Raw genomic sequence first — 26786 nt, 5'->3', positions numbered from 1 at the left:
AAATCGACCTACATTGTTATTCCTTCAGAACAACGGTGACCTAAAAGGATGCAGATTTGAAAGAGCACAAGCAGTTGCCTTCTTTTACCCTTGAGAGCCATGCAAAGGACAAGGCTGCCCAAACTTCTTTTTGTTCTAATCAAGTTACCTATTGTTACCTGTTGAGAAAAATAACTGCAGCACTGAATAGCTGGGCTCAAACAAATTAACTTCTGTGGACTGCAGTGAGAAAAAGTAGATTTTTTCATTTCATAATGGAATATAGAAGTATATGTTGCGCTGAGCACTTCATGGGTGGATCTACACATGGGGGGGGGGAATGCTATAAAAAAGCCAGAAATTAAATAATTATAACAAAAGAAAAAAAACCCTATGTAAAAAAGTTATAGAAATGTTTTGTGCTCTCTGGCACCATCTGGTGTTGCATGCTTATAATGCATTCAGATCACTTTTTTCCCCCCAATGTAGCTGAGTCCCAAGCTGTTTGAAGTCTTTCAGCTTGGTGTGCTTACTGAGAAATTAGGCTTTCTCACAAAAGGGTGGAAGGAGATTTCATTAATTTAAAATTAGTGTGTTGTCCTACCTCCCAGGGTGGTACTGACTGAGATTAGAACACTTACATGATGGTTTGGTTATGTTTTTAGATGTTTTAAATTGTTTTTAAATGTTCTAGGCATGTTTCATTTTGTTTTTAATTGTACTGTTTTATCACTGAATTTATCTTTGAGCTGTTCTAGTGTTGAAAGAGGGTGAAGCGATCTCTTACCACACTATACATGATTATATAAATGTCATGTCTCCTCTTAATCATCTTGCTTTCTAAATGAAAAGTGCAAATGTTGCAGCCCTTTCTTCGCAGAGAAGGCATCTCATCCTCTTGAACATGTTAGTTGCTCTTTTCCAGCTGTACAGCTTACCTTTTTTGAGGTGGCACAATTAGAATTACGCACAGTCCTGCACATACTGACGATGAACACCTCTTCTTCCTTAGGCTAGTTTTTTTTTTGGGGGGGGGAGTTTTACTTTTTGTGTTCCCACTAATGTCTCTTTATAAAACTCGGTTTGTCACTAGTCTGCTGTTCAAATCTCGGATGAAGCTTTTGAGATTTATTTTCCCATGAAAGGAAGCTTCATGCTGTTACATCTTCGCCATTGCGCCGCAGAGCATCCTCCAACTTCCAATAAATTGAAATATGTCAGTAGATGCCTGCTCACTAATCATAGTGCTTGTTCTGCACCCCAGCGAATTACTGGGTCTGGCTTATGGGAAGTACAGTGAAAGATCAGGGGTGACGTATTTATCTTCGCAAAGTAATTTTAATGGAACACACATGGCTATCCAGCTTAAGAATGGCTTGCAGCAGTTATGTATATTATAACTTCATGTAGCTGTCGGGATCCCTAATGTATTCCTCCCCGCTGAACTGTAACTGTTCCTGACATGTATGAAATCCTAGGTTTCCATGGCTTTTAATGACTTCATAGCATTTGCCTGTATTGTGAACAGAGATTGCCTTTTGTTTGTCTCCTAAGTTTGCACTACAATAATAAGGCAGCAACTTAAGACAGTGCTGCTGCCTGTTCCCATTTTCTAACTTAACAGACAAAGGGCACAGATGTTACTTCTACTGGTGAGGGGAATAGATGTCTCCTAATGTGGGTGGCGCTGTGGGTTAAACCACAGAACCTAGGACTTGCCAACCAGAAGGTCGGCAGTTCGAATCCCCGCGACAGGGTGAGCTCCCGTTGCTCGGTCCCTGCTCCTGCCAACCTAGCAGTTTGAAAGCACGTCAAAGTGCAAGTAGATAAATAGGTGCCGCTCCGGTGGGAAGGTAAACGGCGTTTCCGTGCGCTGCTCTGGTTCGCCAGAAGCGGCTTAGTCATGCTGGCCACATGACCCAGAAGCAAACGCCAGCTCCCTCGGCCAATAAAGCGAGATGAGCGCCGCAACCCCAGAGTTGGTCACGACTGGACCCTAATGGTCAGGGGTCCCTTTACCTTTACCTTTAACAACTCACAGCACAGTGAACAAACATATATGGTGGTATAATACTACTTTAAATGTATAGTGCAGATGTGGACCGAAAGGGCTAGAGCTGCCATCTGATTAAGGGACTCTTGGTTGATCAATTCAATGTAAACCCCAAAAGGTGGCACATAATAAATAAAGATTAAATCTGCATATGTTTCATTGCATACGAAACTATGAGTATTGTTATAGGGGGCTCTCCGTTTATCCACATTTTGGAAGCCACAATTGAGAGCAGAACCAATATTATCTGTTCAGAACAAACCAGAATTTTTGTTTAATATCTTGTGCATTTTTTTAAAGAGGCTGCCAAGCCTCCAACTGATTTATAATCCCAGGTTTCATGTCTGGCATTCTTTGTAGGGCATATGCTTTGATAATCAAAGGGTAGGTGTGCCCAGACCCCGGATATAAATAGATGGTCGCAAAGTGTTTGGCAGCTGTCACCAGTCGAGTGGTGGCAAGAAGGTGGAGCGCCACTTTGACATTGGTTTATGCTCATTAAGCCTATTCAGCAAAGTTTTGTGTTTCTTGGGTTTTTTTATTATTATTCTGTAACGGCATGGTACTGGTTTTGGAAAAAGTACATGGATTTTCATCCAGCGTTCTGATGCCATGAGGACCTCTTTTCAGACCTAGTTGAAAGAGCGGCATAAAGTTTTAACCCTGGCTTCCTCACCCCTGACTCCCATTCTAGACTGGTAGATAAGCGCCATCAGTTCAGTGATTGGGAGTCAAAGGAGCTGTATAGAATTTGAGGTCTTCTCAACAGTGGGGAGGGCACAATCTCTAGGGGAACGATGCTGGAAGAGCTGGGGGGAGGGTTGCACACAAGTCACGGTTCGGAGCATTTCAAGGCTACTCTTTTGTATTCTACCTGGAGCATAAAGGGGAAGGATTACAACCCCCTCACTGCATTTGGGTCTCTGTGCTGTAACTCAAACTCTGAATTGAAAGGGGCAGCCTTCCTAGTTTATACGCTGGTACCTCGGGTTAAGTACTTAATTCGTTCAGGAGGTCCGTTCTTAACCTGAAACTATTCTTACCCAAAGCACCACTTTAGCTAATGGGGCCTCCTGCTGCCGCTGCGCCACCACCACACTATTTCTGTTTTCATCCTGAAGCAAAGTTCTTAACCCGAGGTACTGTTTCTGGGTTAGCGGAATCTGTAACCTGAAGCGTATGTAACCCGAGGTACCACTTTATTGTAATATTGGAGCATAGTATGGGAAATTCTAAAGGTTTAAGGCAGGCATCCCCAAATTCGGCCCTCCAGATGTTTTGGGACTACAACTCCCATCATCCCTATCTAACAGGATCAGTGGTCAGGGATGATGGGAATTGTAGTCCCAAAACATCTGGAGGGCCGAGTATGGGGGTGCCTGGTTTAAGGCAAATGTGAGAGGAAAAGGTAGGAGTAAAGACAGAGGCCCAACAGGTGGGACACCATCTGGCAAAGCTCCCCACTTAAAGAGGGTATCTGCATGCCTTCTGGAAGCCTCCCTCAAAATCATCTTCTGTTGGTACTGGATACTGATATGGCTAGCTAAAATAAACCACTGGCTGCCCCCTCTGTGCTGGAAATGGTATGGGAACCCTGGATAAAAGAATGTATTCTTTTACAAAAACTCTGGACCACTGTCTTCACAGTTATTTCCGTTATCATTAGGAAGAACTTCCTGACAGTAGAAGAACATTAGGAAGAACTTCCTGACAGTAAGAGCTGTTCGACAGTGGAATTTGCAGTGGAATAGAAGAACATTAGGAAGAACTAGTGGAATAGAAGAACATTAGGAAGAACTTCCTGACAGTAAGAGCTGTTCGACAGTGGAATTTGCAGTGGAATAGAAGAACATTAGGAAGAACTAGTGGAATAGAAGAACATTAGGAAGAACTTCCTGACAGTAAGAGCTGTTCGACAGTGGAATTTGCTGCCAAGGAGTGTGGTGGAGTCTCCTTCTTTGGAGGTCTTTAAGCAGAGACTTGACAACCATATGTCAGGAGTGCTCTGATGGTGTTTCCTGCTTGGCAGGGGGTTGGACTTGATGGCCCTTGTGCTCTCTTCCAACTCTATGATTCTATGATTCTATGATCACTAAACAAGTCATGCAGCTTAAGCATTAGTACTCCTTAGTACACTGGACCTTAGCTCAAGTTGTCTTCAGGGTCATAAGGAATTAATGGGTTTTCTTCTGACTGCAGCCTGCCTGGTGATAACCCAGCAGTGGGGAAATCAGTCAGAAATACCCATGAATCTGGGTTGGGAGTCTTCAGTACCTAGGGTTGTACAAGGAACTTCCAAAAGCGACAAGTCTGACATGGTGTGGCATCCATTTATTACTTTTGTCAATGAACATGGAAGAGATTTCCCATTGCCCACTACTCAAAAAGATCTTTGGAGAGGTTATCTAAATAACTGATTTGTCTAAAGCCGAAATAAGGGCACCCATGTATTGTTTTGTTACAGCAAATATGTAATGCAAGTTGTGATGCTGAACAACAATTTAATGTTTATGTTTTGTGCAAATTCAATACACAAGTCTGAAGTGGGGGGGGGAAAGACTTCATACGGGACTCTGAAAGTAGGTCTCAAGGTATACTCTCCCTGAACTCCCCTTAAAGCTTAATTTCCAAGCCACCCAGTCACTCTAATGATCCAAAAATGAAAACTTTTCATTAATACACCTTGTAGCGGACCCAACCACTTAATGCCACCTGTAAATAATGCAGCCGATCCACTCCCGCTAACTGCCCCCAATTAATAATAGTGCACCCACCTCACGGTATGCCAATTACATGAATTTCTACAATTTACCACAGATTATCCTAGTGGGGGACTTGTGTGAGGGAAAACTTAATGATCAGAGTCTCAGGCAGAAAATAATCAAAAGTTTTATTGAACAAAAAAGGTTTATGAAACAAAATGGGTCAGGAAATGTGTTCTTTCAGGTAGAAGTTAGCTGGTTTGCTTTAACTCTAGGATGTTTCAGGCTTAAACACAACACTACAGGCACAGCTCTTCTTCAACTTCAGTTACTAAAAATCAGTTGTTGCACTTCAGGTGGTGGATGTTCAGGTTTCTAGAATAGATGCTCAACTCAGTTTCTGTTACTTAGATATTACAATTAAATACTTTCAGCACCATACCGCTTCCTTCACTGGTTAATACCTTGGTTCATGAGCGAGGGGATCTTCTTGTTACTGGGTTGGGAGTCTTCAGTACCTAAGAGAACTCTCCCCTCCTGGCTATACTGACACCCAGGTAGCCTGAATTCACACAAGATCTACCTCTCCTGGTTCAGTCACAGCCCTCCCAGGGCACTCCTGTCTGTATACCTTTCCCAGGACCTCAACCTGATCTCCCTATCCAAGCTGAGAGGCTCTGTACTCTCGCTATGGATAGTCTCCACACTGTGGATGTTTAACTTAACTCGGAATCAGTTCTCCCCATCTTACCCTCTATCTCCCAACCTGAAACCTCTCCAACATCTCAAATCAAATCCTTTCCCTCTTCTCAAATCCAGCGTTATCTTAAATCCACCCCCAGCTAACCTTCTCCCTCAGAAACTGTACCTTTTATTCTCCCCATCACCACCACCCAAAGTGCTGTTCCTCCCCTCTCTGTGGCTAGCTGACTCTGTAGCCCGTGTGTAGGCAAACTAAGGTCCGGGGGCCGGATCTGGCCCAGTCACCTTCTAAATCTGGCCCACAGACGGTCCAGGAATCAGCGTGTTTTTACATGAGTAGAATGTGTGCTTTTATTTAAAATGCATCTCTGGGTTATTTGTGGGGCATAGGAATTTGTTCATTCCCCCCTCTAAATATATATATATATATATATATATATATATATATATATATATATATATATATATTTCGCCGCCTCCCCAAGGTCTGAGGGACAGTGGACCGTCCCCCTGCTAAAAAAGTTTGCTGACCCCTGTAGTCCATCAGAGAGAAGCTCCTGCATCACCAGACTCTGGTCTGTAGCCCCTTCCATGTTTTCTCTCCCTGAATAAATTCCCCCCAATCCCTCACAAACCCCAACTCTTGGTTGGGTTTAAACATTCACTTAATTTTAACCATTCTATTTCTGTTTCTTATAATTACAAGAATGGGTGTTGATTATCCTCCCTCCTTGTTTTTTCTTTTTCTTTTTTAATTTGCTAAATTTGTTCCTCCTGCTGTGATTTTTTTTTTCTTACCACGACCCACAGGAAAACATTTAAAGCTTCTGTCTCTGCCTCATGGGAAGGTAATTTAAGGTATCTCTGGGTGTTTTGTAAGAGCATGTTTGCGAAGTCTGTAAGCAACTGTGCAAGTGAAGCTGCTTTCAGGTGTTTGCCTGCTGCCTTGCAAAACATATTTTTATTAATTCGATTTAGATGCTTCTGTTCCTCCTGTGAGTACCTGAGGTCCATTTGCGCAGGAGATCAGTGGCTGGATTTGTGCATGCTTTGAATCATTTTAAAAAAGGGAGAGAGAAGAGAAGAGGAACGTGTTCAGATATCCAAATGGAAATGAGAACCATGCAGGGTGGCGCTACGTTTTAGAAGATGGCTATGGTTTGTTAATTTTATTAGTTTATAAATCACCTTTTATGTATGTCTCAAGGCAGTTTACAGACATATCATAGAAACAGCTAAAATAGTTTGAAAACAGTACAAAATGAACTCCCTTTCATCCAAGGAGAAGAACTTGTCAAAACAAAAATGTCTGGAGTCACTCTGCAGCAGTGTTAGAAACTCAGATATATAAGCTAGGCGCCAAATGACTCCTTAAACCAAGGTTATAGTCTAGTCGCAAAAACAGAATACCTTGTTGCCATTTGGGGGCCATATGGCTCTAAAGTCGTACTTTTCAGTACAACTTTTTGGTTCCTGAAATTCGTTCTGACTGCTGAAAACAGTCAACATCCAATGATCCCCAGGCATGCACCTCCAAATGGTGAAGACATCATGCGCCATTCTGGCGCCCAGGTATCTCCACTTGGTTTGCAAGTGGCTGATAGCCAGGTGCAAAAATTCAAATGCTGCTCTGGAGTCTGTTGCAGAAAATGGTGGCCTAAAGGATAAGATGATGTTTCAAGTAGGGCCGGGCAATAGATCACCCAAAACCGGTTTGAAGTCCATATTGTGATACTGGTTTCATATTTTTTTGACCTGGCAATATATTGCAAATTGTGTGTGTGTGTGTGTGTGTGTGTGCACGCGCGCACACACACACACACACACACACACACACACACACTATGCAAAAATCACGATACCCAAGAGGCCAGCCAATGCCTCTGCATAGCTCCACCCTTATTTCAGACATTGTAATATATCAGTATATTGCGATGTTTAGCTGGTGATATATCACGATGTTGAAAACCAGATATCACCCAGCCCTAGTGTCAAGTAACCCAGTACTGAGCTGTATATGGTCTTGAACGTAGCCCAGTAGAAAACTGGCAGCAGGTGAATGCTAAAGTCTAGGCATGTGAGTCTCCGTGGCTGCTGCAAGATGGTGGGGTTGGTGGTGGAGGATGAAGAATTACTTAACCTTTCCACTGCCTTATGCTTTTCCTGTACATTGCCTCTCCAGCAGTGTTTTCCACTGGAATGTTACAAACATCCTGTCACTTGCTGGAGAAAAGTGGAAAGGGTTGTAGAGGACATCTAATGAAGTTGAATTTTGGAAGGGTTGGGGCAAATAAAAGAAAATACTCCTTCATGCAACGCAGTCACACGATGGAACTCTCTCTCACGGGGAGGCAGTGATCACCACCACTGGAGGGCTTTTAAAAAAGCAGGAGAGGGCCATGATAACTATATTCTGCATCCACAGTTGGAGGAAGCAGTGCTTCCGAATACTAGTTGTTGGAAACCACAGGAGGGGAGTTGGCTCTTGTGCTCATGTTCTGCTCCCAGGTCTCCCACAGGCATCTGGTTGACCACTGTGAGAACAGGATTCTGGACTGGATGGGCTATTGACCTGATCCAGCAGGCTAGTCTTTATGTACTTCTATTAAAAGCCTAGTCTGTCATGCGACTTTGCAGATGCTGAATAGTGACCCAGGTGACGCTGTGGTCTAAACCACTGAGCCTCTTGGGCTTGCCAATCAGAAGGTCGGCGGTTCGATTCCCTGTGATGGGGTGAGCTCCCGTTGCTCTGTCCCACCTCCTGCCAAGATACAGTGGTACCTCGGGTTACATACGCTTCAGGTTTAAGAACAGTTTCAGGTTAAGTACGGACCTCCGGAACGAATTAAGTACTTAACCCGAGGTACCACTGTAGCAGTTCAAAAGCACACCAGTGGAAGTAGATAAATAGTACTGCTGTGCCGGGAAGGTAAATGGCGTTTCCGTGTGCCCTGGTTTCTGTCATGGTGTTCCGTTGCACCAGAAGTGGTTTAGTCATGCTGGTCACATGACCCGGAAAGCTGTCTGCGAACAAACACCGACTCCCTTGGCCTGAAAGCTAGATGAGTGCCACACCCCATAGTCACCTTTTACTGGACTCAACCGTCCAGGGGTCCTTTACCTTTACTGCCTTAATAGTGGACAACATCCACCCAACCCCAGTAAATATTTCAGTTGCCTTGAAAAAGCATTGTGCGTAAAGCGTCTTGCACCATATTCTAACATTTTGTTCTGCCTAGTGGTGGTATAAGATTGTACAGTGGTACCTCGGGTTAAGAACTTAATTCGTTCTGGAGGTCCGTTCTTATCCTGAAACTGTTCTTAACCTGAGGTACCACTTTAGCTAATGGGGCCTCCCGCTGCCGCCGCATGATTTCTGTTCTCATCCTGAAGCAAAGTTCTTAACCCGAGGTACTATTTCTGGGTTAGCAGAGCCTGTAACCTGAAGCGTCTGTAACCCGAGGTACCACTGTACTGGCAATACCCCAGCTGCAAAGGGTTAAGGGTGATGGGAGGAAATCAGGAGGAGATACGGCTAGCTTTGCCTCACTCACTCCCCTGGCATAGGATGCAACTCTGGTTCTGTGACACAAGCATCTGCTTGCCTTACCAAAGGCAAAGTGACATCCTGCTAAATTTCTGGAGAGCAGCCATGTCACTACGTTGGGGCGAAAATGAGATTCCTGTGGTGCCTTAAAATAGGCTGCAACCATGAACGCTAATGCCACAATAAATTTGCTTGCCTTTTAATGTGCCAAAGGACTCTTGATAGGTTAAACTTCCTGCTTTCTTCTTGCCCTAAAGCAGCTTACAGAGGAGCAAATCGGTAACTAGACAGATAAAATGCGACAGTATTTGCTTACTTTTACCATGCTAAAACACACAGATAATGGCAACTTCAGTTATTATTAGTTAACATATTTAAAAATAAGCCATGGAATTATTTGGCTGATATGGTTATGCCAAGTGCCTAAAGGGCAAATGAAGAAAAACCCCAAAGAGCGTTGCATTGAATGCAGTGACGTAAGTTGTGATTGAAATGTCTGATTTAAAAATCAACCCATCTGTAAGGGGTTGCTAGCTGCTAGTCTAAATAAAGTTCTTCCCATTTCTTTAGCAACTGAGGTCTCCTCAAGGGAGAAGCTTACCAATTTCTTCTGCCACAGCGCTAGTAACAGGAGAGGTTTCACTGGCTAACCTCCCGCTGTCATGCTAAAAGTAAAAAGAAGCAGCCCCTAAAGGCCCAGGCATTCACAACTCTGTCTTCTCATTGAGAATACTGAGAGATATTGGACCAGGTAATATCTGCAAGTGTTCTTGAATTCTTCATATGAACCTAGGCACCTGCCTTGTACCAAGTTAAGACCCATCTAGTTCAGTATTGTTTACTGCGACTGGCAGTGGCAATCCAGCATTTTGGAGAGGAGACATTCTCACCCCTACCTGGAAATTTTGGGGATTGATCCTGCATGCAGAGCAGATGCTTTTCCAGTGAGCCATGGCACCTTCCCTGGCACCCTGCGTCAAAGGCACGTAAACTCCCACACAAGTAACTTTGCTGCCATTTCTTTGACATAATTTGTAATGCTGCATTTCCTAAGACGTTAAGTGGAAAATAAAGGTAAAGGTAAACAGACCCCTGACCGTTAGGTCCAGTCGTGACCGACTCTGGGGTTGCGGCGCTCATCTCGCTTTATTGGCCGAGGGAGCCAGTGTACAGCTTTCGGGTCATGTGGCCAGCATGACTAAGCCACTTCCGGCGAAACAGAGCAGCGCACAGAAACGCTGTTTACCTTCCCGCCGGAGCGGTACCTATTTATCTACTTGCACTTTGACGTGCTTTCGAACTGCTAGGTTGGCAGGAGCAGGGACCGAGCAACGGGAGCTCACCCCGTCATGGGGATTCGAGCCGCCGACCTTCTGATCGGCAAGTCCTAGGCTCTGTGGTTTAACCCACAGCGCCACCTGTGGAACATAGTCCTTGCTAAATATTTGACAATATAGAAAGATAGGCATAAGGGAACAAAGGCAAAAGGGATAAGAGCCATTGGAATTTGGTGGACTGATTGATTGATTGATTGATTGATTGATTGATTGATTGATTAACCTGTCATTTTGTCTAGTCCAGGGCAACCCAAAGCAACTTACAACCAAACAGACAATGTACCACCACATAGATACATTAAAACCAAGAGGAAAGAGAAACACATTTTAAAATACATAAAAATACATTTATGTGTTGTTTATGTTCACCTAAAGTTATAATGTACTATGCATATTCTTGTAGTGGGAGGGAAAGGTGGGATAATTGGTGGGGTTTTTTGGGAATCTATAAAGCTGTCTTATGCCAGCATCTCTTGTTTGCCTACTCTAGCAAAGGAGATGTGTATGATGGGGTCCGGGGGGGGGGGGCGGCGGCATCCCATTTTGTTACCTGAGGTGAAACAGGAAAGTGCTGCCCCACTTCTCCTGACCAAAGTCTACCCTCGCAGGGTTGTGTGGTGTTGCCCGCAAAGGGGTGATGGCAGCGGCAGGTTCTAGCGAGATCTTGTGGCAGAATTGGCAAGGACCCTGCCTCTTGGAGTTCTGCCGCCTGAGGCAGCTGCCTTAACCCTGGTGGGGTCCCTATAGGTATCCGATTGGCCACTGTGAGAACACAGTGCTGCACTAGATGGCCCATTGGCCTGATCCTGCGGGCTCTACTTAGGGTTTTAGTGGCCTACCAGTTTATGAGGCCTATGAAACCAGAAACTATATGCAAAGGAACTTTTAAACTATTGGGATGAGCAGGATTGTCTATGCATTGAATTTCCAGTCCTGGTAGATAACAAGGCAAAAAAAGCCAAGCAATCTAGTCAACAATAGCTGCTCCAATATGCTTTAAGAGTTCCCTGAGCACTAATGTAATCTGTGATGAAACTGGAGAACGGAAGAAGGAAGTGTAAATCTAATAAGCACCGTGCAGAATAATGACCTCATTTATCAAACGTATTAAGCCCCTGAGTGGGTGCGATAAAGGGATTCTACTTTACTGTCATTTGCAGTCTGGATTTGCAAATGACTGGATCCTCCTGGAATGCCAACCTACCCCGCTAGTTGCTGTCAAAGAAATCTATTGGTACCCTCTGTCAGCCATGAATAAAAATATTAATCTGCATATCCATTTTGATAGCCAATATGTATGGTCCACAGTTGGGCAATGCTTGTTATTTGGACTAACCAAAAGGAAGTAAAGCAGTGAGAGGTCTTTACCAGTCTGGATATTAAGCAAAAACAGGGTAGAGTCTGGGCTTGGTGTTGAAGCCACCAAGTCTGCATTTAGTCACTGTCTAATGTTGGAGTGTAGGAGGATGTTGCAGTCTTAATTAGATTAGGCTGCATGAGGTTTCAGAACAATGGGTAATCTATCCCTCATCCCTCATATAAAATCTAGCAGTTGTCTGGCTTCATCTCACACACTGCTTCAGCTTTTCATAGGTAGAGATACCTGGTTTTAAAAATGCATTGTTTTAAAGTAATCCTAGGGTGGTGCTGTGGGTTAAACCACAGAGCCTAGGACTTGCCGATCAGAAGGTCGGTGGTTCTAATCCCCGCGACGGGGTGAGCTCCCGTTGCTCGGTCCCTGCTCCTGCCAACGTAGCAGTTCAAAAGCATGTCAAAGTGCAAGTAGATAAATAGGCACTGCTCTGGCAGGAAGGTAAACGGCGTTTCCGTGCGCTGCTCTGGGTTGCCAGAAGTGGCTTACTCATGCTGGCCACATGACCCGGAAGCTGTACGCCGGCTCCCTTGGCCAATAAAGCGAGATGAGCGCTGCAACCCCAGAGTCGGCCACGACTGGACCTAATGATCAGGGGTCCCTTTACCTTTACCTTTAAGGCAAAAAAAAAAAAAAAAAGAGGAGTCGCAATTGTTCATCCTTTCTGCAAAGCAAAGGACAAGAAGCTGGTGTTGAAACAGCAGAGAAGTGAGGTCGTCGGGTTAAACAACTAGCAGTCCCTGAATTCATGGGGCATTTCAGGGGTTGGCAAACCGGCAAAGCGAACAGTGATGAATCTTGCCTCCAATGACAACGAACAAGTTGGGATCAGAAAAAGTATTGCTATGACAAGATTTATAACACAAATATAATGGTAAAGAACCAAACAATTTAAATATAAAAAACCCAGTACATGTCAACCAAAAGGACTTCTTTAGTGTTCACTGAAGTTAGGGCTGCCATATGTCCGGAAAATGCCAGATATAGCCAGGATTTGGCCTTCAGAAACAGTGTCCCAGACTGAAATTGCTTAATGTCCAGGAAAATCTGGATATATGGCAACCCATGTCAGAAGTTTAGATTTTGATGGATTTCCTTAAAAATAAGGGCAACGTAGTAGATTTTAAAGATATTTCAGCTGGCATTTTCCCTGATCAGAAGATAAGCTCTATTTTAATTGCATGAAAGACTTGCAAATTCTGGGTCCGATGGTGATGTGGCCCCATATTCCTAGGTTTGATGAACTTTTTTACATGTAAAAAAGCGTTGTTGGGTGGGTGTGCTAAGCGCTCTGTGTTTTGCAGGCATTCCTGGACTAATTTAGCTCCTTTTCTCTCCCATCAATGTTCTCTTGCTATGTCTCATTTTTTGCAACAAGAATGGAGCTCCTTTGTTCAGCATATGATTGGCAAGACTGCGTCTTCCTCCATTCAGGCTCAAGCTGGGTCCCCAGTAGTTTGCCTTAATTGCCGCTTAGCGTGAATCACAGAGACTTATCGGTGTCTGCTTCCTGTGCAATATATTCCTCTTTTAAATCCCGGCTGCTGCAAAAGCAAACTATTTCAAATGTGCTTCTTAACAAACGTGAACTGGCGTGCATCCCAGGTCTTCTCCTTCTTTGCCTGTAGGAGAAAGAGAGAGTATAAGATCTTCCTTTCCTGTCCGCCTGCCTGCCTGCCTGCCTGGCCCAACTGCTGCATTGGTCTATTCCCTACTCACTAGCGCCGGATCCAGCCTTTGCTGAGGTGATTGTGTTTGCCAGTGTTCCCCCACCCCTCAAGTGTGCTTACACAGCAGTGTCACTCTTGGGCAGCCTACATCTGTACCTCAGAGCAGTCTCTCTCTGGGCATTGTGGGGATTTTTTTAAAGTGATGGCTGGTGGCAGTGGGCCTTGCTGGGAACTGTGAGCCCAGGCAGCTGCCTAAAGATATTGAGTCCCTTCCCTCCATCAGTGGCCTGCCACTCAGCAAGAGAGGAAAACAAAGTGAGGGCCCTCCCACTGGTTTTATTTGGCCCGCCTGTGTTTTAATGTTTCTATTGTGCCCACCTTGGGCACCACCCAGCGTTCTTTTCCCGTGAGTTTTAATGCTGTGACACAGGGGAATCCAGTGCAGCAAGTACCCTAGCAGAAACTCATTGCAGAACAAATTGCAACCTCTGATACCAGCAGCCTGCTTTTGCATTCTCTTGCACAACCATGCCAGCAAAACAAGTACTGTATATCACTAAGCAACTTTAACTTAGCCCCTACGTTGGATGCAACCCTTTGACCTGTTTTTCCTTTTGAAAAGAGAAAATGCTGTTGGAATGTAGCACCTAAGAGCTTAAATGTCACCTCTGCCATGAACTTACTTTGCGGCCTTAGGCGAATCACACGGCTCATAGCCTCAGTCCCCGACCCCTACCTGCAACATGAGGAATAATAACACCTTAATGTATGGGGTTACAACTAGGTAGTATCAGAGCCACCAGACTCTTGAGTTTTTGTTTTTGCTTTTTTAAAATAAGTCTGTCTCCTTTGTAGACTGAAAGTTATGAAGTGCCCTATCCCTGACTACTGTTATGGCTGTCATAACACCATCTTAATTAAGTCGCCGGTATTAAGTCCAGTTCTTGCTCTTCTGGTCTGAACTTGCTGTTAAAGCAACCTTTTGACTGTCTGGAAGATTTTGACTTGTAGGTTCACTGAACTCAGGATTGGAAGATCAATCCTCTGCAGTTGAATTCCATTTTTAAATCTAGCAATGGATATGAATATCTCTTATCTCTTCTTTTTTTTAATGATTGATGCAAGACAATAAACTAAAGGAGAAACATAAATATATACAAGTCAAATCAGTATGGTATACAGCTGAAGCCCATGTACCAATATGCTGATTGTTGTTATTCATCTGAATATTTCTTTTGCACAGCAAGCTTTTTTGCAAGTTGCTGTTTCTCCTATAATATGTAATCCTGATATTCTTTTCTGAATTGTGTACCTCTTTTTGTTTTGTGTTTCCATCCCCCCCCCCCTCTCTCTCCAGGTGATTATAAATAGCACAATCACACCTAATATGACCTTCACAAAAACATCACAGAAGTTTGGCCAGTGGGCTGATAGCCGCGCAAACACTGTATTTGGCCTGGGGTTTTCTTCTGAACAGCAGCTAACAAAGGTAACTTGAGTTTGAATTACTTTTTCACTTCTTGTTGCTTTTGTAGAATCTCCTGCAATTTCAATGAATTAAAAGGAGGAACATATAGATCTTGTGGTAGTTTCTCTCTCTCTCTCTCTCTCTCTCTCTCTCTCTCTCTCTCTCTCTCTGTGTGTGTGTGTGTGTGTGTGTGTGTGAGAGAGAGAGAGAGAGAGAGAGAGAGAAACTGGATTTCTTCCACTTCGTCTTAATTAATAGCAACTTTGCTCTTTGCAAGCGATTAATCTCCTGTAATCAATGAGTGGGCCAGTGTTTGTGGGAGGTGTTAACGTTCAAGCTAGAAATTTTCTGAGTGTGTTTGATCATATGGTTTTCTATGCCTAGTTTTCTGTGCCTGCCTTGAAGCCAAACTAGGTGTTAGGCTAAATGCAAAGGCATTGCTCAACAGAACAGCTGTGTGTTCTGCTCATCACTTCAACACGACATCCCATCTAAGAACGTAAGAACAGTCTGCTGGATCTAGCCTTTGGCCAGTGGAGGTACAGTCTTGCTCATACAGCCATTAATACTGCAGCTGCACTATACATTTAAAGCGGTATCATACCACTTTAACAGCCATGGCTTGCTCCAAAGTATCCTGGAAAGTGTAGTTTCTTTAGGGATGCTGAGAGTTGTTCCCCTTACAGACCAACAATTCCCAGAATGGTTTTACAATCTTCCCAGAGAACTCTGGAAACTGTAGCTCTGGGAAGCAGAAAAGGGTTCTACTAACAACAATAAACCCCTTTTAACAAACTACACTTCCCAGGAGTTGGGGGGGAGCCATAGCTGTTTATGGTGCTGATTTCAATGTATGGTGCAGATGGGGCTGTGTTCTCAGTACAATAATAGTGCAGTAGTTGTGGATTAAGGGGTCTCGTAACAACTCTCAGCATACCTTACAAACTATACTTCCAGGATACTTTGGAGGAAGCCGTGACGGTCAAAAGTTTTCAGATACTGCTTTAAATGTATAACACAGATGGAGCCTAGGTACCGGTAGATCTAGGCGAATTGGATGTCGTAGAAATGATTTATTACTTTGGGAGTCTTCCTATTAGAGACCCTTTTAAACTAGCAGTAGTAGCTTGGTGATGAATAGCCCAATGGTGTACACAATGTGCGCTCTATTTGTTGAGCTGGTGCTCTTGTCAAAGAATCAGAATAATTTTTCCCAGGCTAGAAATGAGTCACTTATCAGGACAGATAGTTGACATTTTTAAAAAAGAACTACTCACCATTAGTGTCTCCGGATCGTATTAGTTCACTAAACGTGATGCCCTTGAACATTCCACAACTTCCTCATTAATCTTGTTCTCCATAGCCTTGAAGGCTATAGGCCATGAGATGTTCGATTAGAGACCATGTTAACAGAAGTCCCAGCTGCTGCCTCAAACAGCGAAAAGTGGTGGCTGTGTTTGTCAGCCGGATGAAAACATGGTCAGACTCCTCATACTTCTGGACTTTTTCGGGAGGAAGAGCCACAGTCCTTTTTTTGTGACAAATATGCATCGGGACAGAGTTCCAGCACTTCCTTTGTTGCTGCCTATGGCAGCCATTTTTGGTGACTGAGTATTTGATTTTTGATTTTTATTGTTATTCATGTTTTTATACTGTATTTTATGCTGCTTTTATAATTAAGTGTTTTAAAGTGTTTTAAATTTGTTGTTAGCCGCCCTGAGCCCGGTTTTTGAACTAGGAAGGGCAGACTATAAATAAAAACTTATTATTTTTATTGTTAAGTTGTGGGTGAACATATCAGCCGACACAGCGATTCTTCAAACAGCTCTTGTTTATTCACAGGCCAGGACAGAACAGAACTGAAGGGTTCAGTCAGCCTGCTTATACAGAGCTCCAATACAACATAATTGTAACCACTTTCTAAAACTATCCAATCACTGAACGTCACTTTCAATCCCTTATTTGCATAACTATCTACAGTATCCCCCTGCTGGCCCAGGGTGAGAACTTCAGTACATAACAATTATTATTCCATAGCAGTGTCCACGTGCGGCTCACCTTTAGGCTGGACCACCTACAACAAGAGAATATATACAGGGCGGGAAAAGGGGCAATCCAACAATAATGGCTCCACTTCGACAAGAAGCTGAGCTTCGGACTCCACTCACCCTTTAAAAGGGAGAGGCGGTCCCAGTTGCAGCCAGGCCTCTGCCCTCACTTGGCCCCTTGACCCGTCTGCAATTGGCCGAGTCCCAGCCAGTTTCCCACCAGACCTTGTGTCCCCTTTTGACCACATGGGAGGACCCCACTCCACCCCCAAGATATCTGGCTTGCTGTGCCAGGCAGAAAAGGGCAATACGGTTTGAGTATACAGTGGTACCTTGGTTTACGAACTTAATCCGTTCCGGAAGTCCGTTCTTAAACCAAAGCATTCTTAAACCAAGGTGTGCTTTCCCATAGCAGCGGGGGGCTCAATTTATAAATGGAACACACTCAGCAGGAAGCGGAACATGTTCTAAATCCAAGGCAAAGTTCACAGACCAAAACACCTACTTCCGGGTTTGCAGCGTTCTTAATCCAAGTTGTTTGTAAACTAAGCTGTTCTTAAACCAAGGTACCACTGTATATTGCCAATCCTGGACTGGGCTGCACTGCCTGCCAATTAGTTTCCGGGCCCCATTCAAAGTGCTGGTTCTGACCTATAAAGCCTTAAATGGCTCAGGGCCGCAATACCTCAAGGACTGCCTGTCCTCTTATGAACTGGTCCGGAGCCTGCAATATTATTATTATTATTATTATTATTATTATTATTATTATTATTATTATTATCATGCATCCACTCTGGGCAACTTCCCACAAATTAAAACACAGTAAGACATCAAACATTAAAAAACTTCTCCATACTGGACTGCCTTCAGGTGTCTTCTACAACTCAGATAGTTTATTTCCTTGACATCTGATGGGAGGGCGTTCCACAGGGCGGGCGCCACTACCGAGAAGGCCCTCTGCCTGGTTCCCTGTCGCCTCACTTCTCGCAGTGAAGGAACCACCAGAAGGCCCTCGGAGCTGGATCTCAGTGTCTGGGCTGAATGATGGGGGTGGAGACACTCCTTCAGGTATATACGGCCAAAGCCGTTTAGGACTTTGAAAGTCATCACTGGAGGCAATTCTTCGTGTACCACCTCCACGAGAGGTCCAGAGGTCAGCAACACGAGAATGGGCCTTTTTCTGTTGTATCTCCCTGCTTGTGGAATGCTCTCCCTGGCAAGGCTCTCCGGCCGCCTTTGTTACATATCTTTAGGCACCAGGCAAAAACAGGCTAATTAAACCATCTATGGACTTTTAATCTCTCTGTGTGGGGTTGCTGTTGTTTTCATTTGCTATTATGGTATGCATTTTTGTTTTTTTTAATTTTGTAACCCACCCTGTGATATTTGGATGAACGGTGGTACGGAAAATAAATAAATACAGTTTCATTGTTGCATTATTTAGCTACTTCTGACAGATCCTCAGCATAGTCTGCTACAATTGTGGACATCTTCCTAAGAATCAATGCAGTGTCCTACAGTTTGCCACCTGTCAAAGAGAACCTTGGGGAAAATAACCATTGTTCATAGGAAACTTTGCTGCGGGTGCATGGAGCATGCTTCAAATCCGGTTCAGTCTGAAATGTAGCATTCTTTCCATCTATATTTTCAATACGTGGTTGTTCCAGTTCTTGCGATCTGCAATAATTTTGTAACTGTCTTGAGAGCAGAGCTCTATTCCCCGCCCAAAAGCATTTGATCTAAATATTAGGCACTTAACCACCCACCCACCCACCCGCTTGTGCTCAGCAGTTTTCTCCCTTTGATATTAGCAATGTAGATAAAGCAACCTCACTGCACCCCTGCTTCTATAACTGAAACTAAATCAGGCTGTGAATTAGTTCTTCCAAATGGATCCTTTGTACTTTCCCAAGTATGTCTGCACCATTGTGGATTGTTGCTTTTCGTTTGGGGTTCCTGGGGTGCCCTGCAGCAGAATCCTATACATGTCTATTCAAAATTGGGTCCCACTAAGTTCAGTGGGGCTTACTCCAAGGAAACTCTTTCTCCTCAAGTACCCTGAACAGTTCTGCAAGAAGGTCAATGATGAACATCCATGTGAAGAAATCCAAAAGACAAAATTGGAACCTCAAGTAAAGACTATGGGTTGGATCTACTCCTGGTTAGTTCCACTTGGTTCCCTAATGGGACCCAAGTTATGATGATTAAGTACACTGAGTTCAATGGGACTTAATTTCAACTGGCTTAGTCTGTGGAGGGTCTAGCCTAATACTGCTTTCTCTGCAAGTGTGTCACAGAACCTAAAGAAGCCCAAATTGAAGACCAAGCAACTCAAGGACCTAGTTCACACTTCACAACAAACCATATTTAATGGTTTACCATGCATGCACCTGTCTCACTGCTTTGCACTAATGTGTGGAAGAAAGAAACCCTGGTCCCCAGCTTAGTGTTACGCCCAAACCAGGGATCATGGTTTATTTCATTCAAACAAACTAGAGCAAACCTTGGCTGCAGACCATGGTTTGTTTTGTTGCTGGACAGACTGGGATCCCCAGTTTGAACATAGCGCTAAGCCAGGCATAATGCTTTCATTCCTCCAGGCAGGAGTAGGGAAGAGCAAAGGTGAGAAGATCAGAGCATTGACCATAAACCATTAATTGTGGCTTATGAATGGGGCCAATGTTGTTGTTGTTTTCTACTGTATTTTAGGGTTATGTAATTTGGCAGAGTGAGAGACTAAACAGTCAGCTGTGAACCTCCCAGTCTTTTCCCAGGTTCCAAAGAATAGTCCTTTGCTCAGTTTGTTCTCTGTTCCCCTTGGACTAAGCTTACCATATGGGTACCTTGCAGCTCACACGCTTTCAATCCTCTGCATTTTCCTTTGACCGGTCCCTTTCTGAAATTCCCTGAAAGATTCCCCATGCCACCTCCATAAGAAAATAGGCACAAAGCAGAATTCTAGAGCAAATGCATGCACAGACATAATGCACCTTCTCTGCTTCTATTAAATTATTTTGACTTGCATTGGAGAAGTGGTCTTTGTTCTGTAATGAAATATCTATAAGGAAAGGCTGCCTTGAACCCAGGTCCGAACCCAACATTCTGCTATGCCACACTGGTTCTTAGGCCACACTGTAGATTTTCAGCACTATTCTAGCACTTTATCAATCATGGGTTCCTATGAAGAATCCTGGGAACTGTAGTTTAAGTGTGCTGAGAGTTGTTAGTAGAACCCTATTCCCCTAGTGAAGCTACAGTTCCCAGAATTCTCTGGGAAGAGGTGCTCTTGTTAAACCACTCTGAAAATAGCAGCTCTGCGAGGGGAACCGGGGTTTCCTAACAACTCTCACCACCCTTAAACTACGGTTCCCAGGATTCTTTGCAGGAAGCCACAGTTGTTTAAGTTGTTATGTGCTTTAAATATATATAGTGCAAGATATGGCTGTATTCCCAGCACTGCTGATGGGAAAACGTCCATCGCCGCCACTCCCAGCTTTGGAGCTGTAGGGCAGGCTGTGTGCTACATGCAGTTCAATCCTCCCAGTACTTCTTCTCCACTCCCTGCCCCTTAGCACCTGCCATCTGAAGCAGCTGCTTCATTTGGCCTAATGATAGGGTTGGCCATGTCAGCGCTCCTGCAAGAGTCTGAAGCTGCCCTGGAAACATATATGGCCAAAGGGGAGGGAGTCATAGTTCAGGGACAGAGCACATGCTTTTCATGCCGAAAATGCTTTGTATGTTCAGTCTCATGTATCTCAAGCTGTCAGGGCATGCGCAGAAGTGATTTCCGATATCTGTGTGTACAGATGCGATTTCCAGTGCCGCTCAGCGAGTCCCCGCACTGTGCTGGTTTAGCATAGCGCAGAGGGGACTCACCGAGTGGGCGGCTCGGTTCGGGGGTGGCTCATGGGCCGGTAAAACAGTCTTCATGGGCCGGATCCAGCCCATGCGCCACATGTTGCTGACCCCTGTCCTAGAGTAACTGTGAAATAACTTCAAAAAGTAGGTAGTGTAATAACTGTAGTGATGGTGCAATAGCATCAGAAATTTGTGATAAACTTTTAGGGATGATGTGCTCTGCTCTTATCAGAATTGTTTATATTGCTCCACACCGTAGATTTAAATAGCATTCAGAGTGCATGGCTTTCCCCAAATAATCATGGGAACTATAGCCTGTAACTATGCTGGGAATTGTAGCTCTGTGAGGGGTAAACTACAGTTCCTACAATTCTTTGGGGGAAGTTGTGACCGTTAAGGTGGTAAAAAGGTGTTTTAAATACAGTGGTGCCTCGCAAGACAAAAAGAATCCGTTCCGCGATTCTCTTCATCTAGCGGTTTTTTCGTCTTGCGAAGCAAGCCCATTGACGGCTTAGCGGATTAGCGCTATTAGCGGCTTAGCGGCTTTTAGCGGCTTTTAGCGGCTTTTAGCGGCTTATCAGCTTAGCGGATAAGCAGATAAGCGGCTTAGCGGCTTAGAAAAAGGGGGGAAAGGGGGGGGGAGTCGGAAAAACCCGCAAGACATTTTGTCTTGCGAAGCAAGCCCATAGGGAAATTCGTTTTGCGAAGCGCCTCCAAAACGGAAAACCCTTTCGTCTAGCGGGTTTTTCGTCTTGCGAGGCATTCGTCTTGCGGGGCACCACTGTACATGGTGTAGATGTAACTTAAAGAGATGCCCCACAATGCACAAATAACAAACTTTTGTCAATGTGGATTGCTGTGAATTAATTAAAGCAGCAATTTCCAGATTTATTTATTTTTAAACAGAGAGAAGCCCACCACTGTTGATCCCTCCAGCTAAGTCAGAAATTATTCTTCTGATTGAGCCTTAGTTTACCATTTGGGAAGAAGTAAATTACAGTAGTAATGACATGCTGGTCCATAGAAATGAGAAGGAGGATGCGGCAATAACTGTTAATTGGACTTCAGTGTCATTTATAATTGTGCCTGCATGGGATTGCAATGAAGTTCAAAGGTTTTGCAAACAGTTTTTGATATAGGCTCATCTTCTTAAAGCTGTAGCTTTCCCTGCTGGCTTGCATCATTAAATCCCACACAAAGCAAGAATCATAAAAATTTCATGCAGGCTAAATGTCAAAATCTGTGGAAGACTTATGCAAGATGGAAACATGTGATTCTGTCTGGTTTTGCATTTTTAAAAGGGGGTGGATTCCTTATCCAGATCAGGATTCTGAGACCCTAAGCATTGCAGGGATAATATTTTCTTATTTTATTTAATGAGAATTGTGCAACCTTAAGGTAAGTTGTACAATAGGACATGCATTAGTTAGGCAATGGGATGACAATAATGAAATAATGGATCTGTATTCTTGTTGCTCCCTAAACCCAGCAATAAATTTTCAACATTTAACAGCCTCACATCCATTATTTTTATGATGTCTGAGGCCAGAGGTTACTGTAAGGCTGACAGCCAAATTACATTCATGGTCAGTTGCAAGAATTTATTAAGGCTCTTTCCTCACATACACACATGCCCCAAATGTGCTCTCAAATGATTATTTGTCATTACCTGTCACTCCTGCCTTCGCCTCAAACCATCACAGACATTTCTCTTTCATTAAATTGACGTTTCAAGAGCAGAACTGGGCGTGGACACCACACCCAGGGGTGGGAGCAGGAGATTCCCCTTCTATTCCCCATCTTATTTGAACCTTTACTTTTCCCCTTGTAGGATTGAATGAGCAGTGGTCTTTAGATCAGGGAAATAGCTCAGGGGGAGTATGAACCACAGCTTATCACAGCATTGTTGCATCAGTCAAATGTGGACACCCCCCCCTCCAACCTGTTAAGAGAAAGGGAGGGAAGGACAGTTCTAAATTAGGTTGCATTGCATGTATGGAGAGTTTTAGAATCAGTTTTAATACAGTGTTTTTGAATTTGCATTTTAATGATGCAGTACATTGCTCTGAGCTCCCAGCTGGACACAAGGATGGTATAGGAAACAAATAAATAGATATATAGATATATTAGGACGCGGGTGGCGCTGTGGGTTAAACCACAGAGCCTAGGACTTGCCAATCAGAAGGTCGGTGGTTCGAATCCCCGCGACGGGGTGAGCTCCCGTTGCTCGGTCCCTGCTCCTGCCAACCTAGCAGTTGGAAAGCACGTCAAAGTGCAAGTAGATAAATAGGTACCGCTCCGGCGGGAAGGTAAACGGCGTTTCCATGCACTGCTCTGGTTTGCCAGAAGCGGCTTAGTCATGCTGGCCACATGACCCGGAAGCTGTATGCCGGCTCCCTCGGCCAATAAAGCTAGATGAGCGCCGCAACCCCAGAGTCAGCCACGATGGGACCTAATGATCAGGGGTCCCTTTACCTTGCTCTGAGCTCCCAGCTAGACACAAGGATGGTATAGGAAACAAATAAATAGATATATAGATATATTATCTTGCATCCTGTGTGATTTGGCTCTAATTTTGACCTTCTATATATCAGAATTAGCCAAGTTTGCAGCTAATCTGTGAGGAAAGGAGATCTGCCAGTGTGCAGTGTTACACAACTGGAGCTCTGATTCAGGCTCTCAGCATCCAGATGTTAATTGTGTGCTTTCTGCAATCATCTCAGGGCCACATTTAAACGTTATCTTAATTATGCAGCTTGCGGCTATATATCTTTTTGCGTACCCTTTGTTGTTGCTGCTGAATTTTTTTCGTTTCTCCTTTTTTATATCTTAATTCATTTGTAACTGAATACCAATAACATGCAAATTAAATATATATATTAACAGGCATAGGAGAGCCTGATTTTTACTGGCCTGAGGTTCCCCACCAGCACCTCATTGTATAGAAACAAAACTAGAACCCCTCCACCTCAATTTCTGATTGTTTTGGATGGCCCCAGAGGAATACCTTAAAGCTCCCTTTTCTCTATGCCAGGGACGTCCAACAGGTAGATTGTGATCTACTGGTGGATCATGGGGGGTATGTTGTAGATTTTGGTAGATCGCGGAAACCCCACCCCCATCCCAAATATATATATTTTTATATAAAAGCTCAACAACTTTGGTAGATCACTGCCAGTTATTTTATAGTGTGAGTAGATCTCAGTCCCTTGAAAGTTGAACACGCCTGCTCTATGGACCTTCATAATTCATTCAGGCTAATTTAAAATCAGTTAGAGTAAGCTGTTATTTGCGGCTGTCCTAATGTAACACTTTGCTTATGTGTTTATGTTCAGTTTGCCGAGAAATTTCAAGAGGTGAAAGAAGCTGCCAGACTGGCAAGAGACCGGTCTCAAGAAAAAACAGAGACTTCCAGCAATCATTCCCAAGTAAGTGATTTATCTGAATGTGGAATATGGGAACATGGTCTCGTTGATTTGAAAATGGATTTTGTGAAAGAGAAGAGCAGTTGAAAATGCTACCCAAGGTCAGCTTCAGGTGAGCGTTAGCAAAGAAATAAAGTATTTTAACAGCAGCAACAAAAATGATTCTTGGCAATTGCTTTTGGTGGATCTGCTTACTTGCTTGAGACCTAATGCCTAGGCGGATGGCAGATGCCACATACAGCGGATGATCTGAGAAAGCTGTTCCTGGACTTTACGACTTCTGACCTTAGGTAAAGGGAGTCACACATTTGGCACGCTATCCCTAAAAAAGGCATCTCCAGAACTCCCTTCATTTGCACTCATAGCAGGGAGAATTCAGAGGTGCGGGATCTTTTTTTTTCTGTTTTGCTAGAATGTCAAGGTCTGCAAGCAAGAGCCAGTCACAAAATGGTGAAGCCAGTTTTACCTGCACACTGGAATGCATACAAATCTACCTGTAAGTTTCCAGGCATCAGTGCTTCTAACACAACCCTCCCAAACTGGCCCACATTGCTGAATGAAGACATATGGCAGCCAATTAGTACTCTCATTTGACAAGCAAGGGACACTGATGTTAAGAGAGAAGCAATTAACACAAGACCAGCCATGATAGATTTTTTTTTTTACTTCAATTTTTACTTGAACTTGTTAAAGCATTGGTAGGCAGAGACATTTTGAAATCTACTGCAAACCACTTAGAAATCTACCAGTAGATCCAAATCTACCTTCGGCCTGCCCCTGAGACAGAAATTTTTGCATCTTAAGGAGAAGAGTTTGGGCCTAGCCATCTCCCAGCCTGGCTTGAAAATCTTTGTGCACGGATAATTTTCCAGTAGCATTCAAAGCTGAGGTGATACAGTCCAGGAACAATTTTGCCAAGTGATCCGATTGCGTTGACCCGCCCTCTGAAATACAATGACTATCCTTTCTTGCAGAAGGTGTTCCCTTTGGGTCGCTTGGAAAATGGTGGGGACGCCCGCGGGGGTTCTGCACCGTGTTGTAGCACGTTGAGAAGCAGCAGGCCTTTATCGTAACATTTTTTTTGGTTTGCGGAATGCCTTGTGCAGGAATCAGGCCGCGAAACTCCGTGTTCTACCCGGGCGTCCAGCGTCAATGGAACGGACGATGAGAAGGCATCGCATGGTGGTCCCTCAGATGCACAACTGAAAACAGAGAACGACAAACTGAAACTTGCCTTAGCCCAGAGGTGAAGCTGCTTTCATGACTTACATTATTGTTGGCTATTTGTTGGTCACTGCGTTCCCAGGCCAAAAGAAGTGCCCATGCTTTTTAGTGGGAGAGTACCGTATTTTTCGCTCTGTAAGACACACCAGACCACAAGACGCACCTAGTTTATGGAGGAGGAAAACAAGAAAAAAAATATTCTGAATCCCAGAAGCCAGAACAGCAAGAGGGATCGCTGTGCAGTGAAAGCAGCAATCCCTCTTGCTGTTCTGGCTTCTGTGATAGCTGCGCAGCCTGCATTTGCTCCATAAGATGCACACATTTACTTTTTAGGAGGGAAAAAGTGAGTCTTATAGAGCAAAAAATACGGTACTTCTTTTGTACTAACGGTGGGGGCTGGGCTATTAGGGTGGATGAAGCACTGCCCAAACAACCTCAGTCTGCCCTCAGCCAGTCACTGCCTACTTACAAACAGTCAGGGAAGTGGCTGCGCTCTGGCTCCCCCTACTGTTGGTCCTCCCTGCTTTCCACCCTGTCTGTCCCAATTAGCACCAACGGCTACTTCTTGGGGCAGATCCACACCACATTTAAAGCACAACCCCCCCCCCCAAATCATGGGAACTGTAGTTTCCCCTAACAGAACTACAATTCCCAACACCCTCAGCAACACAGAGTTCCCAAATTCTTTGTGGGAAGTCATTTGCTTTAAATGCGTGGTTAAATAGCAAGCAGGAGTTGAGAGCTAACTTTATCCTATGGGAGTTGGGGGGCTCTGATTTGACTTTGAAACTCCCTGCTGAGATAACTCATCTAGTTTTCTTGTTGATATTCTCCTGCCAGAAGGCAAAAATCCTCTTTATTTAAACAGGTGTTTGGCCTACTGAGCTGATTGTTTTTTCCTGCTTCGCTGTGTTGTAATCCATTTTTAATTTAATTGTGTTTTTAACAGGCTGCTCTTTTAAATCTTGCTTTTTTATATGGTTTTTATTATGATATTGCCTATTTCTTAAATGGATTGGTGTGTTCTGGACACCAGTAACTGTGACGTGTTATAAACTTAGCTCTGCAGTTCACATAATACAAGCATGTCTTACAAACATGTTTGGATAAAGTCGTTCTACATTATTACTGTGATAGCAGCATGTGTTAATATCAGGGTGTTAATATCAGGGTAAGTGTCCAAGCCCTCTAAACATAGCAGTTACCCAAGGTATAAACCTGACAGGGAGTGTTTTTTGGAGGAACCGTATAAAAAACCAAATTCACAGTAATGTGAAGCTTAGGGTGATATGCAGTTAGAACTAGTAACTTCTTAAACCTATTACCACCCTCTTGTTTTTCAAATTGTCAGCTGAAAAATAAAATAAAATCCCACCACCATCGCAACTGTCAGTTGCCCCA

The 26786-nt window shown here is 43.9% G+C and overlaps 1 protein-coding gene across 1 annotated transcript in view; it reads left to right on the top strand.

The window, feature by feature from the left end:
• HOMER2 (homer scaffold protein 2) overlaps positions 1–26786 on the top strand; it is an 80079-nt gene that overhangs the window by 36348 nt on the left and 16945 nt on the right. Inside the window, exons 3-5 of the mRNA XM_079954353.1 lie at positions 14720–14851; positions 24072–24164; positions 25268–25407. Of these exons, the coding sequence (XP_079810479.1) occupies positions 14720–14851; positions 24072–24164; positions 25268–25407 (365 nt within the window). The remainder of the gene's footprint in view (positions 1–14719; positions 14852–24071; positions 24165–25267; positions 25408–26786) is intronic.

This window comes from Podarcis cretensis (genome assembly GCF_951804945.1).
Source record: "Podarcis cretensis genome assembly, chromosome: 14".
In the NCBI taxonomy this organism is placed as follows: domain Eukaryota; kingdom Metazoa; phylum Chordata; class Lepidosauria; order Squamata; family Lacertidae; genus Podarcis; species Podarcis cretensis.
Note: the sequence above shows the minus strand (reverse complement) of the source record. Positions and strands in the feature narration are given on the sequence as shown.